Consider the following 16,644-nt stretch of genomic DNA (forward strand, 5'->3'; position numbering starts at 1 on the left):
CTGAGGCAAGAGGTAATTCCTACAACTGTGAATCACTGGATCTGCATCTGGAACATTTGATCCAGTCACTGGAATAAATTGTATTCCTTGTTCTTGATGGACCATACCTGCCCACAAACATGGCACAATGAGTATTTTTCAACCTTTAAAAAAGTATTTGCGTCTAGAGCAGTAAAAGGTTTTGGGGAAAGATTTGGTTTGCTCTCATTTTAGGTGAGCTCGATTGCCATGGTGTTGCCTACAGCAACACCCAAAAGAGCCAAGAAGAAAGCATTTTCTGTAAGAAGAAAGGTTCCTTCCCACCCTTTGCAGATTCAGCTGATTATGCTAAAACATTATCCCATTTCTGCCCGTCTATTTTTATCCCAGGGCCCAGCAGCTGATGAACCGTGCCAGGGTTTAATTCTTCAGCACTGGATGATGCAGGAATCCAGAGGCCTGAATGCAAGTCTGATTTAAACAGGTCAGTGCATCTTTAGTTTTTGCCTAAGTCAATTAGCACCCCATATCAATTTGTGCTAATTCCCAGCCTCTGCAGCTTTTGCAGACCTCTTATGCAAATCAGGCCTGGAAGCAAACAACCAGTGAGTGACCCAGAAGGCTGGTACGGGGCTGGACACTATTGTTCTCAAGCCATGCATTTCAGTGCTCTGTTTGTTCATAGTGTAACTCTAAAAAAATGACAGGCCACAACCAGAACTACCTCCTCAGGCTTAATTATTGCAGCCTTTGTACTGTTCTTGCCAGTGTAGAAAAAGAAGCATTCATGGGTCTTTCACTGCATTAAGATTCATTGGATTGTTTCTCAGTGTTCCTGTAAATATAGAAGAAGAAAACTGAAACAGAATGAAAAAGGTTTTAAAATCAAACCCCCTCTGTAATCACAAATTGTGTCATGAAATCAAAAACGCTTTAGTAACATTATCCTGGGGATGTGGAAACTGACTTAAAAAAGAACATGTTTAGGAGCTGCATCAGGGTTCTTGAAAGGAAGATTATACCATGAAAAATGTAGTTACATCACACCTGTACTACTGATCTGTTAATTTTAAACTATTTGAGTAAAAATGGGCTTAAGCTGCCAAACTCAGGTAGATTTTCAACACCATGGCTGGTCAATGATGCAGTCTTGGATTTGGTGTACTTCATGTTAGTCTATTCTTAATCAAATTAGTAAAATAAAGATCTAGTGTTACAGACTGAAGTCATGACTAAAAGTGAGGGCAGAGAAAGGATAATGAGGAATTTATTAAAATCACCATTTTAATATAGCTCAAAATTTGATTTAAATTGGATGCAAGACCTGGGAGAGTTCTTAGACCTCTAGGGCTCCCAGCCCTGTCTGCTCAGGCTGTCATCATATTGAGCTGCAAGGAACTGAGGTCTGAGATAATATTTTTCATACTCTTTTTAATTATTATTTCACTGCATATCTTCAATAGTTGTGTGTAATATTACTATTTAATGTTCATAATATGGTATCAGGTGCATAAATACTTTTGTTTTCTCTTTAAAGGATTACAACTGCTTCCCTCTTCTGCAATTCTACTGAAATAATATTTAGTCAGGTTTTTTCTAAGATCAAAATTTGTCCTAACTGTAGTGTTATGAAACCACAACTCAAACCCTAGTACAAATTTATGGAGCCCTCCTTAGGGGGATTACATTTTATTTGTGTGCAGCAGGGACTAATAAGTAGAAGTGAAAGGAAGATTTGGAATTAGTAATTTGATGTTATGATTTTGATTCATTTGATTCTGTGATTCTAGACTTGATTTATATACGAATTTTCCTGAGAACATTAATTCTGCTGTGTGGTCTGAGTGGAACCGAGCTGAACAATACTTGCAGCTTCAGTAAGAAAACATTAAACCTCTCAATTAAAACCTCTCCAAGGTAGAACTAAGTGTCTTTACATTCACCTGTCTATGGTTTTGGGGATTGTGAAGAGCACCATCTAGTGATAATCAATAATGTCAGTATCATGAAAAGGTGATTAGTCAAAGTGGACTTAAAGGCACACTGCAAATTCATTTAGAAAAGGGACTGGGAAGCTCCAAAGGAAACCGTGTCCTAGTTGTGGTTTTCAAATGTCAGGTACCTTCCCTCAGATACCCCCAAAAATGCACAACGCATCTAAAGACTGACTTTGACTAACAATACGAATATCATGAGATAACAACTTTAATACTAAAATTTTGTTTCAAAAGCTAATTATGTAATCTTAATGTGCATTCTATAATGAAACTCTCCACTTTTGTGAATGGCTTATTTTATATTCATCAACATAGTATACTTATTCCAGTGACTGACAATTTAGGTGAAACACTTCTAATTTCCTAGATATTCTTTATTCTTTTTTTTTTTTTTTTTTTTTTTTGGAAAGCCAACAATTCTGAAACTTTGGTCTCTTTTTCGATGAATGATGTCTAACAGCTGCTCTTTCATGAGGATCTTTGGCATTAAATAGTATCACATGTAGGAATTTGCTTAAAACATCTATGCTTAATGATAGTTTTTCCTAATTTGAAGGAATTTGCAAGCGAGTATTACACTATCCATCCTCCAAGTATTATTTCAGCATGCAGAAAGCTCATTATGAATATATGATAATAAAGAAAGCTATTTATCCCTTTCAGATTACTTCCATATGCATCCTCTGTAATTAAATCAGTGGCTTATGGCAGCTGGCCTTTGAAGTGATCTCTGCAAAATAGGAAAATGTAATTTGTGGAACAAAATGCTGATCACTCTATTCCAGCCACATCTGTTAAGCTCTAGTAGTCCAGAGATTTCTGTGCTGAGAGAGTTCATGAAAGTAGAAAGTTTCCTGTATTTCTTTCAGTCCAAAGGAAGTTCGGTGGAAGTGATGGGCACTATTCTAACCAAATAACAAGGCTTGAAGTTGGAGGCATTTTGCCCACAATTTGCAGTGAATTCACTGAAACTGATGTTTAAGTGAGTAGCTATACTTCTGTGTTTAAATAGAAGTACTACAGTGAGAATGGCAACAGAAAGCGGAGCAAGATTTCCTGGCAGAGAAGACAAGGATTTAGAGAGGTAAGTAGGGAGATGACTGTTTCAGTGGTGGTGGATAAATAAAGATGTCAGAACTCATGATGTGTATCCCCTTGATAGCAGCACACCTTGGGAATGCCTTCTATTACACAGGTACAGACAACAATTGCAATTACTGTTGCACAGCTCTCCATGGAGATGCTTTTCTTAATGATGACAAGCTGGACCCTTAATAGCCTTTCCAGAGGGATGCCAGTTAAACTGTTGGAAACACATCTACAAGATGGGTGTGTCACGGAATTACAGATTGTCCAGCCACACCTGTGCTTGCTGGAAAAGTGTCACCCCCAGCTGCCTGGCACTCCTCTCCCTTTCCTCCTTCCTCTACTCACCTGGGAGTTTCTACACTTCAAACCTGACAGATAAACTGCTCATAGGACAGTTGCCCAAGCTGTCAGGCAAAATGAGGTGAGTTAGCAAAGCCCTGAAATCTAAATTGTTTAGGGAATATCATTCATCCAACACAGATCAGTCTGTTGGCACAGCTAAAGAAAGTGAGAGGGCAGTTACAAGGAGTACCTTCAACCATTAAATATTTGCAATGGAGGGATATGTCCACTGCCTAAATTATTTCCTTAGCTTACACTGATACATTATCAGTCCTTTAATTAATTGCTTCTAGGTTCTTGTAATGTCAGTCTACTCTGTTCTATTAGCAATCATTTCTTTCTCTTACAAATAAGCAGACTGAAATGCCTTCAGCTCAAGTGAGTATCTTTGTCCTCACACAGACTTTCAAAACAGGTTGGAAAAGAAATATACCAAATAATTACCAAATAATTTGAATAAAAGATACATTATATAACCATGTTGTCACAATACTCTAAAGTCTAAGGTGATCTTTTGTTCCTTAGAAGGAAATTATTTCTGCTAGACACAGAAATCTGTACTACTGCTACACTCCTCCCAATGAGGATTTTTATTCATGATATCTGCTTCCAATTAAATAACTGCACTATATTATACAAACTAAGGCCCAATCCTTTGCCCTTTGAAGTCAATGGCAAAGCTCCCAACGAGTTCATGGGAAAAAAATAACTCCTCTGTTAAGGCTTCTTTTAGTGCAATTTCAACTGTCAGGTTTTTAAAACAGAGCTTCAGCTTTGCCACCTTTGCCTTCAGACAACAAACATCTCCTGATATTCCTGTATTAGGCAGAGAGTACTAGGATGGGCAAATTTAGTCTTATTAAATTATGCTTTCCTGTCATTCTGTTTGCTTTCTTTTCTGTTGCTGTGAAAAGCCACAATGGACATATGGTGTCTTATATTATTTTTATTTTAGAAACTTTCTATAAATTCAATATTGCAGCAATTTATGCCATACGTGGTATGTTTATGCTGTGGAGAAGATATGAAACCAGCAGTATAGAACACCACAGTTTATCTATTTTCTTCATAGTTTTGACCTATCACCAGTTCATCTGCTAATGAATTGTAATATAAAACATGCTTCAAAACCCAAAGCATCCAGTTTCCTAAATAGGACCATATTTCTAAAATATACTTACAAAAAGGCAAGTTCATAAAATAATGGTTCTACAGCTACTCAGTCCAGGATGACATAACTCTTTTGAAGCAAAAGGTTACCCATGCATTCAGTGCCTAGTCCCAGATGTAGGAAGGAGATGTAAAACAAAGAAAGATACTTAAGGGATTCAGAATCTATTTCAATAAAGTGAAATGACAACTTGCAGACAGAGTTTCCCTGCTAAACAAGAGACGGATGGTTTTTGCTGTGCCCATGACTGCAGAACATTGTAGAGAGCTCAGGGTCTAAACCTGTTGTCTGTGGCAAACTTAGAGTTAGGTTTTTGTTAGAATTTACCTTCCACATAAGCCACAAATAAGACAGGCACTTTCAATCTTCTCAGCCCTCCACTGAGAGCAAAGTCCTGAGGTGTTTTGAAGATTTTTGGCCTTCGTGCTCAACACAAGGTTGTCTTGGCAGGTAACCAAAACACAGCACTTTGATTTTGGTGCATACTGAAGTGTTCCAGTCTAAATGTATCTTAGTCTGATCCTAAAATTCCCACTGACTATGGCTTACAGATTCTAATGAAATGGTGCAGATGGGATAAATTACAGAAAAGGGGAAAAAAATCCACTGTGTAACTTGTGTACATTAGGTTTGAAATTTAAAACCTTCAAGCTGATATCCCAGGGTTTTTTTACTGCCAGTTTTGTTCCAGCCAGTGCTCATGAGTACTGGTTGCAGTCTAAATGTTATCATTTCTGTCCATAGCTAATTCCATGCACAGAATTGTTCCTCTTAAAGCTGAAGTGCTCTCTGCTAATCCTTCTCCCTTTATAGAGTGCTAAGCATTTAACTTATTAAATATGGTCCCTTAAAGTAATTTCTGCTCTAAATACTTCTGCAAATAGGAAGAACACTGAGTTCTTCATTTGAAAGAAAAGCCTTTCATGATATGCATAAATTGTTAGCTGTGTCCTCTTAAACAATCAGACACAATCCTAGAGGACTCTGTAAATAACATTTCCTGTTGTGATATTTTAATGTGAACTTGGCCAAAAGTCTTACTATTACATTCACATTCACAATAAGAATGCAATGGCAGAAAACACAGAACAATGACAAGTGATAATGTCTTGCAGTGTATTTTAAATGTTTCCAGCAAAGAACGTACAAAATGAAGCAAAGCTCTATACAAAGCAGCTAATCTAATTTAGTAGGAATACACTGTTTGGTTTTTTAGTTTGTTTAGTTTAAATCAGTGTGAATTATGGTGTTCATTCTATTCCATTGAAAACTTGCCTAGCGTGAGAGCTGGAAAAGCATCAGTTGGAAATAAGCACAAATGAACAATACCATGTATCCAAAACATGCTTGTATTTGGCTAAATACTGTGGGAAGCATGCCAAAACCAGCTTGGTATGTAGTCCTGTATATCCAAAACGGGGTATACACTCATGTGCTAATTCAGCCTGCAGCTTTTAAACAACTACATGGGACTCCAGTGCTAAACATTTCCACTGGCACAATGGCTGGAATGCAAAAGCTTAAAAGTAGGGAACACAGAGCCCTAACCTTTAGAAGAACATGTAAACCTTTGTTGGTTAAGGTGTATGGATTTTTTTCTTCATTATTTTTCCAACTAGCATTGGCAGATTTTTTTAGAACAGGGTTATTTAGCAGTGGTCTATTTTAGCTGGATTTGGGGAGCCTTACTTTGTTCTTCTGTTTTGCAAAATAAATTAACTTAAGCTCCAGAAAGCACAGCTTCTTCCAGTCTGTCAGTGGAAGTTTGGTAATTTACTTAAATACAAACTGAACTATGTCATCTAAACACGTGCAAAAATGTATTGGTTATTAAATTGGATCAAGGCTCGTAATACAGTCAAAATCCTCTTTAGAAAAGATAGATAAATCCACAATCTTCCACATAATTCTTAGTGTGAAAGAATATGTAAATATGCCTTACAGGGTTTTCTGAATATCAGCAAATACCAGCTGTGTCAGATGGTCTGAAGGGTGAATTTGAGAGTAAGAGTCTGTCCAGGCTGCAAAAACAAACTATGTTTGGAAATGTATTAGCCAGCAAATTTAAACAAACAGTTTTAAATACAGGCCAAGTAAGGCAAGTTGTGTTTAAAATCATGTAGGTTGACTCTAAACTCCCCTCCTTTGCTGCCAAAGTTCAAATAGCATGTTTTAAACATGACTTGTTCTACTGATTGCTATTGCATAAAGTTGTGCTCAAATCCTGCTTAAAATGACAAGTGAAATGAGGCAGGATCAGCAGGGTGCAGTTAGCCCAGTGCTGAGCCTTCACCCAGCTCGCTGGGAACTGCAGTTCCAAACAGTGATGGAGAGGAAGATCCTGCTTTCACTATCCTCATTTACCTGCCTGCAAATGGGAGCATTTTCCAGGGGTGACAATGTATGAGCATGACAACAACTTAAAAATGTTTCCTTCAACCCAGCAGCTGCGATATCTTTTGTGGATAGACAAATGTTTGCTTAGATATGCATTACACATATGTGACAATGGCATGTTTTGCCTTACCTCAGGATCCAAGGCATAACTGTGCTAACATGTCTCACCCCTTATTTCTTTTCTGCTAGACAAAGTGTAGAGGTAAACTTGACAAAAACCTCTTGTGGTTGCTCTGTATGTGTCAAGTATTTTGGATAAACGCAGAGAAAAAGCCAAACTACCACAACACAGCCCACCTCTGTTTACATCCAGTGTTAAGTAATCATATTCAGATATTACTTTTCACACTGCTGGTTCAGGTTATTCCCAAGTCTTTGAGTTTCACTTTCTGTTTTAGGTTCCAATGAATCCAAAATGATGAAACCGAGACTTGAAATCTGAGCATGTTGATGGACAAGGGCACAAGTCTAAAATGACCAGGCAGCCAGCTGTCACATGTCATTACTAAGCCAAAGGTAAAGCTACAATTTGGGAAGCAGTAGCAGAAGCCTTCTTGTAAGCATCTGTTCATTTTTACTTTTAGGATACTAATCTTTATTGCCTTTGAAGTGCTTATGGATCTGAGTCATGCAACTTGCCTCCCTTAAATATTAGAACTATTTGGTTAAGTTCCCAAACTGGAATTACCAAGACTTTGACAGATACAATGAGTTCATCAAATTACTCTTTGGTGCAGGTAACAAATATGCTCAGAATAATGTACCTCTCTTGCAAAGATGATTTAATAGAGTCACGTTGTAAATGAATATAAATCTAATAATCCATAAAACAACTCCATTAAATTACCTGTTGCAAAAGACATGCATCTTAAAAGATATAACTTTACTGTTAACTATTGTTCAATATTAACAGAAAAAATCACTGGGCTTTCTTTCAAATGCTAGTTCAGAAAATCAGCCATTATTTTGTACATATTTAAAATTAAAAACTGCAAAGAAATTTTCAAGAAGAAAACCCAGGAGGATATTAATTTTTAAAATAGTCTTTCATTTATCTCATGGTAAAATGGAAAGGACATCATGCATTGCTAAGCTTTTATATATCTTGAATACTTATCCTTCTAGGGTCACTGCTACACTGAGATTTCCCATCTCCTGCTTTGGGAAAGCCATCCTACAGCACAGCACTGACATGGTTTAGTGAAGGGATATGCACAACCACGGTTTTCCTTAGCTTTGGACTCATGATTAAACTTTTTAAAAAATAACCTCCATTTATTAGATAACTTTCTTAGCAAAGTGTGTCTTTAGGCATAGCATTTAAAATGCTTTATTTTAAAGGCCTTATGTTATATTGGGATAGTATATAGAATATGCAAATTTTTTTAACTGAAAATAAGTTTTTATGAAATATTTGCAAAATTATTGGACTTCACAAAGTAAGTTGGTGTACCAAGCCAGGGTTTAGAATTGTTGAATACTTCTTATGCCTCTACTGAAAATGAGTCAAATTTGTGTCTTGAATAAGTGTTTAAATAGACAAGTAGAATGATACTTTCTCATACTTCAGTAAAATCCATTTGTTGCAATCTCACACTTAAAAATTACTGAAAGGTCTTGAATATAATTTAGTAGTGGTAAAATTATTTTCTAATGAAAATTGCTTGTTTTATCTGAAAAAGTACTTGTGAAAAAGTACTGAGATATTTTTTAGCAAAAGGTTTGTCTTCATCTCTCCATTGACATTTTGCATGGTAATGGAAGACAATAATTTATACTCCAGACAAAACTTTCATGGATTCCAGTGGGAATGCTACTTGAATATATGCTTTAGGAGCTAGGCAGAGGGGGGAGGGTTTACATATTCTTTATAAGTGTAATAAAACTATTTTAAAAGGCATAAAACAAACTGGTAAAATCTATTTCTGGCAGTGAGCTGCAGTGACTTATCCCATCAGCTTTAAAAACAGTATGTTTCCTTTAACAAAAAGTAGGTAGTGTGAATTTGGGAATTTGTGTCCTGACATATTTGAATGGCTTATCTCATTTCCCTCTATTTCATATCCCTCTCCACTTTAGATCTATTTCACAATCACTTCGCCACTCATGACCAGAACCTGAATGTGCCCTTCCCTCCACTCGAACAAAGACAAGCAACACCTCTGGAGCCTTTCCTTTAATTTACAGGAAAACAAACTTTTACCTGTAAGTTTTTTCCTAAAAATACCTATTATTTGTTTTCTAAATAGAAGTATATTTTCCTGGGGATCTTCCCATTAGAAAATACTGTGTATTATTGAGTATACAGTATTACTGTGTATTACTGAAAATAATACTCCAACTACCTCAAGTCCCAGTCTTTAATACCCAGACTTAAGTGTTCCAGTCTAGGATGTGAACCTGGGGGAAAAAAAAAAAAACAAAAACCAAAAAAAACCCACTAACCTTGAATAGACCATTTTTATCAGGAAACCTAAAGTTTAGTCAGAATTTTGTACTTTTAATTTTATGTAATCAAGGCCACTTGCCTTTTACCATTGTTCACCATTTTTAAGTTCTAGCTCCAAGTTTTCACTAGATGGCAGGAGTCCACTGCCATCTGTTATCAGAGGCTTTACTTGCACAGCAACAGTTGCCCACCAGTAGGGAAAAAAGTGAACATGTTCAAGTTTTGCAAAACATAGAAAAACAAAAACTTAATAGGAATGAGAAAAAAAATATTCAGGCCCTCAATAAATCACAATTCTGTGCCTGGATATGGTTAATATGATAGGCTGGAAATAAGTGAAAAGAATATTGAAAGATGTTCTTCTCTTGACAGAGGTAAAAGGACTTTCTCCTATAAAATGAGGTAGATTTATTGTTTCTGCTGTTTGTGAAAAAGTTAGCTGATACAGTAAATTAAAGTTAACTAATTACCAAGTGTATTGACACCCTGAGAAAGTTACAGCTTAAATACTAAACTGCTGATCGAAAATACCGTATCAAAGTAAAACAAACACTCGGTGTGCTGCATTATCAAAATCCTGGTAAGGAAGGAGATAAGACACATTTTTAACTTTCTCCCTGGGTTTAACTAGGCAGAGCTCATGGGATGATGATCAGTCCCCGTACTGTTTCAGCCACTGGTATTTTGCTGAGCTCAGAGCTGTGGACAAAATTTGTCCCTCTTGTCTAAGGGAACAGAATGCAGCTCCATACAGTTACATAAGCCTTAATAACTGTGATAAATCTTCATTGTTGCACAGGAGTAAGCACTGATTTTTAATAAAAATTATTTTTAAATATTATTTCTGCAAGCTGGCTACCAGTTCCTATTTTTAATTTATTGTCAACTTCTACTATCTGTCTTGCTCTCTTTCTATACGTGCAGATAATTTATAAAGTGTCCAGTAATTTTCAGCGTTGCTCATGAAATATAAGAGGGGATGTTTGGCATCTGTTAAAGCTGCTTCTGAGACTGGATAACTTTCCAAAACCAGAGATAAGTCAGTGAAATGCTTTCCAGGATTCCCAAAATAGTAAGAACATTTTCTCATGATAAAGCTGTATTTATTCTATGACCAGAGTAGAAAAACTGTCATAAATAGATGACTGAAGCAGCATTTCCTAAAATGAGATTGAGTTTTGCGATGTGCCGAGTGCACTCAAAGCCAGAGAGCGAAGCAAACAGGATCTGAAAGGCACATATCATGTCACAAGTGAAACATTCAGCATCTAACAAAACCTTTGTAACACTTGCAAGCTACCCAAAAGTAATAATCCCTTTTTATTGAAACTGACAGAATCAGCACCTGCAGAATCTCTGCAAAACACGTTAGCAAATTCAAACAAGCATCACAACAAGATCCATACCAACCATTTTCCTGGAAGTAGGATGGATTCAAACAAAGTGGTCCTGTTATCTGTGCCCACAAAACTCCAACGACACCTTTTTGCCATGCTCTTACCTTGGCGATTTGCAAAGGCTGCTTCTGCTCCTTGCCCCCTTGCAGCCTGAAGCCCCACGGCGCCCCTCCGCTCATAGCAATGCAGAGATAATCCCCTGTGCCCATTTTCCTGGTGCAGTTGGGCAGCATTCAGGTACGGGAGAACATGAAAAACTTGGCTTGCAGATGTTCAGCGAGCTGGAGATCCGTCTGCCGGGCAGAGCTGGAGACCCAGAGCACCACACTGTTGCTGCTGCTGTGTACTGCACGAGCAAATGTAGTCATTGAGGGGAATGGAAGAGCTCCCTCGCACAGAGGGCACAGCCCACTCTTTCGTCAGATTCCGATGCTCAGCCCACCTTCAAAGTAAAGTGAACTTGGAGCTTAAGGGAATGCACGCAGAGACTCAGCCGTGAGGCAGAGAAGGCTGGCTTTAAACGAGTCTCCTGCCAGGTAAATCAAAACCACAGCAGAAAGAAGTGTACATTTCCCTGTGACAATTTGGGAAATAAGTTCACTTTAGTAAATGGTACCAGACATTTAAAACCCTATTTACTCATTTCTTGCATTTTTACTCCAAGCAGACTCTCAAGTGAAACACCATATACATTCTCTGAATAACTGATTCACTTAGACTGAACTGGCTTTAGGATTTTCATCTCTACTCTGCATGTACTTTCTGCAGCACTGCAGGCAAATAAACAAAGAAAAAAACCACAAAAAAACAAACAAAAAAGAAAAAAACACAAAAAAAAAAAAAAAAAAGCTCTGTAATTTCCCTGTCGCTGAATTGCTTCATTTTCTAGTTCTCTCTGACTGCAGTATAGTTTAACATGTGCTGAGATTTAGCAATGACCTGAATTACTATTGGACCCTAATAATACCTGTTCTTAGGCAGCCTGATGCCTTTCCTACCAGAGAGGGGAAGAGGGTTAGTGAAATGAAGAATCAGATCCCTCTTCAGATGCTAACAATGGATGGTTTACATTGTTTTGTTGAAGGGAAACCTTACTATAAGCACCAAAATAAAAAAAGAAATTCATTGGGATGGTTTAAGAGGTGACTGTTCTTCAGTACAGGATGAATATTCCTCTAGCTGGGAGCAACTGACAGCATCTCCTATCACCTCAGCCCAGTCAGGTAGCCTGGTTTAAATCACATTGCATTTTGAACTATGCTGGTTCTAAAGGACTGTTCAGCAGGTGAGCAGTCTTTAATGTCTAGACAACTTTCTGACAGAAACACCTTTTTGCTTTGAGACCCAGGTACTGGGACACAGACTCTCACAGTATAAATTCACTCAGGTCCCTCTTGGAAATGTTTCCACTTGGTTTGTTCTAAGATGTCAGAGATGTTGGGGCTACAGGAAACCCTCATAATTTAAATTACAAGATTTTGCATCTAAGCAGCAGATAACCACAGAGGGCTTAAACCTATCCAGTGCATCTGTCAATTAAGTGACCCTTGAGTGATGCTTCAAAGCAAAATATCGAGGTAGAGACAGGATCTTCTGTCAAACTGAAATATTCTGGCTGGAAAAGTAGACAGACTTTTAGGAGCCCGAGTCCTTCATTAGTCCTTAAGACACAAAGGTAGCACAAAGCCTGGGTGGAGAGAAAATCCCTAATCAAACAGAGGAAAATGTCACTCTCAATAACAGGATTTAGTAGGAGGAAGAGTGCTTGCTTTATTGACTACAAGTCAACAGCCCTGGAGAACAAAACCAGCACAGGTTGCCATATAATTAAATACTTAAGGAAAACACCATCAGAGAAGCCATGCTAGGAAAGGGGATGGCCTTTAAAGGGACTTTGCTAGACAACCTTTGAGTGCAGACATGTCATTTGAAATAGTTCAAGGTGGCTAATTATTATCTTATTATCTTCTGCAGTGTTGATGCATTGCTGTAGCAGACAGATTTTTAATCTTTCCCTAGGCAGAATCTTACTTTAGACAGAATTCTCTCCTTTTTACCCAATGATGCAAGTTTTTATAGATTTTATGGCAATGAAATTCTTCAGTATCTAGCTGCAACAAATGCTCCATGACACTCTGTTAAATACAAAAATTAATCTGTTTGAGCAGAATTTATCACATAATTATTAGTCCTTCATATGTTACAAGTTTGTGATGAAATGCTTAATTACTGCTAGGATGTTTTGAGCTTGTATTAGTCTCTTATTATCCTGGTAAAAATGAATAATCAAATCTGATCTCTGCTTCTGAACTTCTTCATATACTTATTGGAGAAATCAAAGAGAATCACCCCCGCATTTGGATGGTCACATATGTGATGGAAATTTGTACTAGAAACAGATGTTTCTGTCACCTTTGACCATATAACTGTACTGTGTAAAATATTAGAACAGAACAATCTTGATTTTCCAGCTCAGCTGAAAAAATGACCGGTCAGAACACCAGGATCTGTTTAATTTTGGTGGATGACAAAGCTTTGGGGATATTTTAACCTGGTACATTTCAAGTGATACAGGACTCTTCGCTTGAACTGACAAGCACTGGGATCCTGACAGGAGAAAAAAAAATAGGAGAAATAGGAGAAAAAAATAGGATAAATAACTTTTGTCTTGTCAGCATGTTGAGGGACTTTCCTAACAACAATGTCAAACAAATTGTTGCATTCCTCTAAGGGCTCATTTCTTGTTTGCTCTGCAGTAAACAAGAAATTAAGGAAACCATTTGAAGTCTGTAACTAAACTATTCCCATTATGGGGACACCCAAAGTTTCCTATATCCTAATCTCACAAAGAACATTCCATAGGCCTTAACAATTCCCAGTTGCTTTATATGAATTTCTTAAATGCTTATGCTGCAGCATGTTTTGCTTTTTAATACAACTCATATCTTTTTGCACACTCCTGCATCCTTTGGGATTTCTGAATGCTGGTCAGAAACTGGACATCAAGATAAAAGTGGAGTCCATAATGGAATTTATAACCTTTAGATCTCTGTAATTTCTAGAGTTTAAATAAATTGCATCGATTCTGAGATTATTTTCAAAATACACTGGAAAATTTCAAGTTAATTACAGCCATTTAACCACTCCCACCACCTCCATTGTTTCACTAAAACCTAAAGATCCAGTTTTAGGCAACAGTGATAAAACTTTGATGTCACAAATAATCCTATAAACTGGGAAAATGACAAGTGGCAGAACTCACTCAAAGTCTATCTGTGCACAAATACAGGGAAACCTTTGGCTTTAATCTAAGCTTGTATGATGAGATCTGTATTACATTTCCAGGTCAAATTTCCCCTTGCTCATCTCCCTTCAAGAACTGCCAGTCAAAAAACCCAGCACAATAACCTGGATGAGCTGTGATAAGCTAGGCTAGTAATAGCCATACTTGTAGAATAGCCAAAGTGAGACCATCTATCCTGAAATGTTGTCTCTGATAATAGAAAATAGAACATGGAAAATAGTGCCTTTCTTTTCCCAGGGAGCCTCCATTCAAAGACTTCCTCAGCTGAATGTGGGAGCTCTGTACTTTGTAACAGGAATTTCTCTTCCATGAACTTTTGCATGTTGTTTCCCCTTGAGCCCACATAACTTTTAGTATCTTTAGCTTAGCGTGGGAAATCATCCCTAACTAAATAGTGATTTAAGGAATCACCTTCTATGCCTTGAATCTGGATCCTACAGACTCATTTGATGTCCCCTGGTTCATGGATCAAGGAAAACTGTGACCAAACGATCCCCAGGCACACTTCACAGGCACTCATTTTACAGAACTTTTGCATATCTACCGTTTTTCAAAGAGAGAATAGAGTAATTAATCATCCTTTAAGATCTCACACCTTTCACCCTTTACTATCTTATACCTTTCATTCTCCTAATTTTCTTTCTCTACATCCTCTGTACTTCTAAGTCCTTTTTGAAATGAGTATCTGCAACACCACACGTGCTTCAGGGAGCAGACAAAGTTGGGAGTTGTGCAATAGCATGATGATATATATTTTGTTCTCTAGTTGTTAACCCAAACACTCCTAATTTGCTTTTTCAGATACTGCAGAGTTAATGTGTTACTGGAATTATCTTTCAAAATCTTCAAATCTTGTCTGTTGCTGCTTAGTTCAAAGCACATAGTTTTATGTGTGAATGAATGTTTCTTTCCCCAATGTGTATCACCTTATACTTCTAAGCCATGTTATGGTATGGCTGTTTAGTCTTCTTAAAAGCCTTTGGTGAAGGAATTTGTTGAAAGCTTTTTGTAAATCCAAGATCAATCAGATCACCCTTATCCGTGTGGTTTTTGATCCCCTCAAAGAACTGCCTTATGTTTGTGAGGCAGGACTTCCTTTTATGAAAACCATTTTAACTCTTCCCAGATAAGTCATCTTTATCCAGATGTCCACTGTTCCATATTATAGTTTCCACCTCTTTGTTTTGGATAGATGTCAGGCTGACAGACTTCTTATTCTGGGAATCTCTCTTGGAAGACTTTAGTTTAAAAATGGCACTCTCTAATCTTAGTAATGGTCAGCTATTTCAGCTTTAAATTCCTCTAAAGCTCTTGGTGTGGTCTTGGTAGCCACTTCTTAGTCTTCTTTGCCTCATCTGCTGCCGCTTGTCCATGTATCTTCTCTTTGTACTGTCCTAATTTATGATACTGAACAGTTTTACTACAAGTAGATTTATCTAAAAATCTAATAATCAAGTATTTCTGCAGCTGAGTTCAGAAGACATTCTTCAAATGCGAGAAGAAATAAGACATATGTTTGTCTTTTCATTCAGCAATAAAAGCAAGGCTTTCATTTCACCTACAGTAGTATCCTAGGGCTGTGGATTCTTTAAAAATGCAAACATTTCCACCCATTCCTTAGTAATGAGGAAGACACAGAGGGAAAGGAGATATCATGGTCTCTAATATATGGGCAGCATTTTACTGCTATAAGTATCCAAATGGTCTGACTTCCTCCTTTTTCTGTATTTCATTTTCGTTTCATATTTGATTTTTTCCACATTAAAATCAACATAATCTAGTTCCCCAATAATGCCTATTTTAACAGCTTTCTAGATTTAACTGTATCATCTGTAAACAATTTGACAAACTACCCAATTTATTGTTGAATGTGATTTTAGCCAAATGGGAGAATCTGCAGCGGGGGGGAAAAAGAAAAAAAACCAGTGCTTATTTGTTTAGTGGGTTATTGATGGTTTTTCTGTTTGTTGGTTTGGTTTGGTTTTGGGGGGCTTTTTTGTTTGTTTGGTTTTGTTTTATTTTGTTAAATATGTGGAGAAAATCCCTCACTTGTAAATACATAGTTGGTTTAATCAAACAAATGATAAAATCACAGCCATGCCACTAAAGAAATCATGACACACAGTCTCTTCCAAATGAAGGGAAGATTACCCCTTCCAATATATCCCTTCCAATGACTTTTTTAAAAGTGGCTTCTGCAAACTGAGCAATGTCAGGTACCTCAGCACATGTTCTTTTTCCAAATCATTGCCTAATAACATTTTATTTTGTAATCCTACAATTCAGTAGTTACACAAGGCAAAAGCAAATTCTGAAGGCAGATCTAAACATCATTTTCCATGAATGTACAGAAGTAGAAAAATACATTTATGCTTAATTGCTACCCTTGAGTTTTTTCTCCTGACCTAAGAAGCAACAAGGAATAGAGACACATGGAAAGGATTTAATTTTCAAAAGAGATCTAAAATGACAATGTGAATTAAATATATTGATGGAAAGTTCAAATGCGTGGCTCCAGC

At 37.1% G+C, this 16,644-nt stretch overlaps 1 protein-coding gene and 1 long non-coding RNA gene across 4 annotated transcripts in view; one reads left to right on the forward strand and one right to left on the reverse strand.

The window, feature by feature from the left end:
* LOC140684010 (uncharacterized) overlaps nt 1-9,301 on the forward strand; it is a 34,093-nt gene extending 24,792 nt beyond the window's left edge. The window contains exons 4-7 of one of the 2 annotated variants that reach the window (XR_012055807.1): nt 370-463; nt 2,989-3,060; nt 7,374-7,491; nt 9,055-9,301. This is a non-coding gene — a long non-coding RNA (uncharacterized lncRNA). The remainder of the gene's footprint in view (nt 1-369; nt 464-2,988; nt 3,061-7,373; nt 7,492-9,054) is intronic. The other variant, XR_012055808.1, reaches the window with a different exon arrangement.
* The window catches only part of SYNPO2 (synaptopodin 2), a 76,817-nt gene extending 65,449 nt beyond the window's left edge, over nt 1-11,368 (reverse strand). Inside the window, exon 1 of one of the 2 annotated variants that reach the window (XM_004175594.6) lies at nt 10,926-11,368. In XM_004175594.6, the coding sequence (XP_004175642.6) occupies nt 10,926-11,054 (129 nt within the window). In that variant the 5' untranslated portion in view covers nt 11,055-11,368. The remainder of the gene's footprint in view (nt 1-10,925) is intronic. The other variant, XM_072928808.1, reaches the window with a different exon arrangement.
* Between the last annotated feature and the right edge of the window lie 5,276 nt (nt 11,369-16,644).

The sequence above is a fragment of the Taeniopygia guttata genome, chromosome 4 (assembly GCF_048771995.1).
Source record: "Taeniopygia guttata chromosome 4, bTaeGut7.mat, whole genome shotgun sequence".
Lineage (NCBI taxonomy): Eukaryota > Metazoa > Chordata > Aves > Passeriformes > Estrildidae > Taeniopygia > Taeniopygia guttata.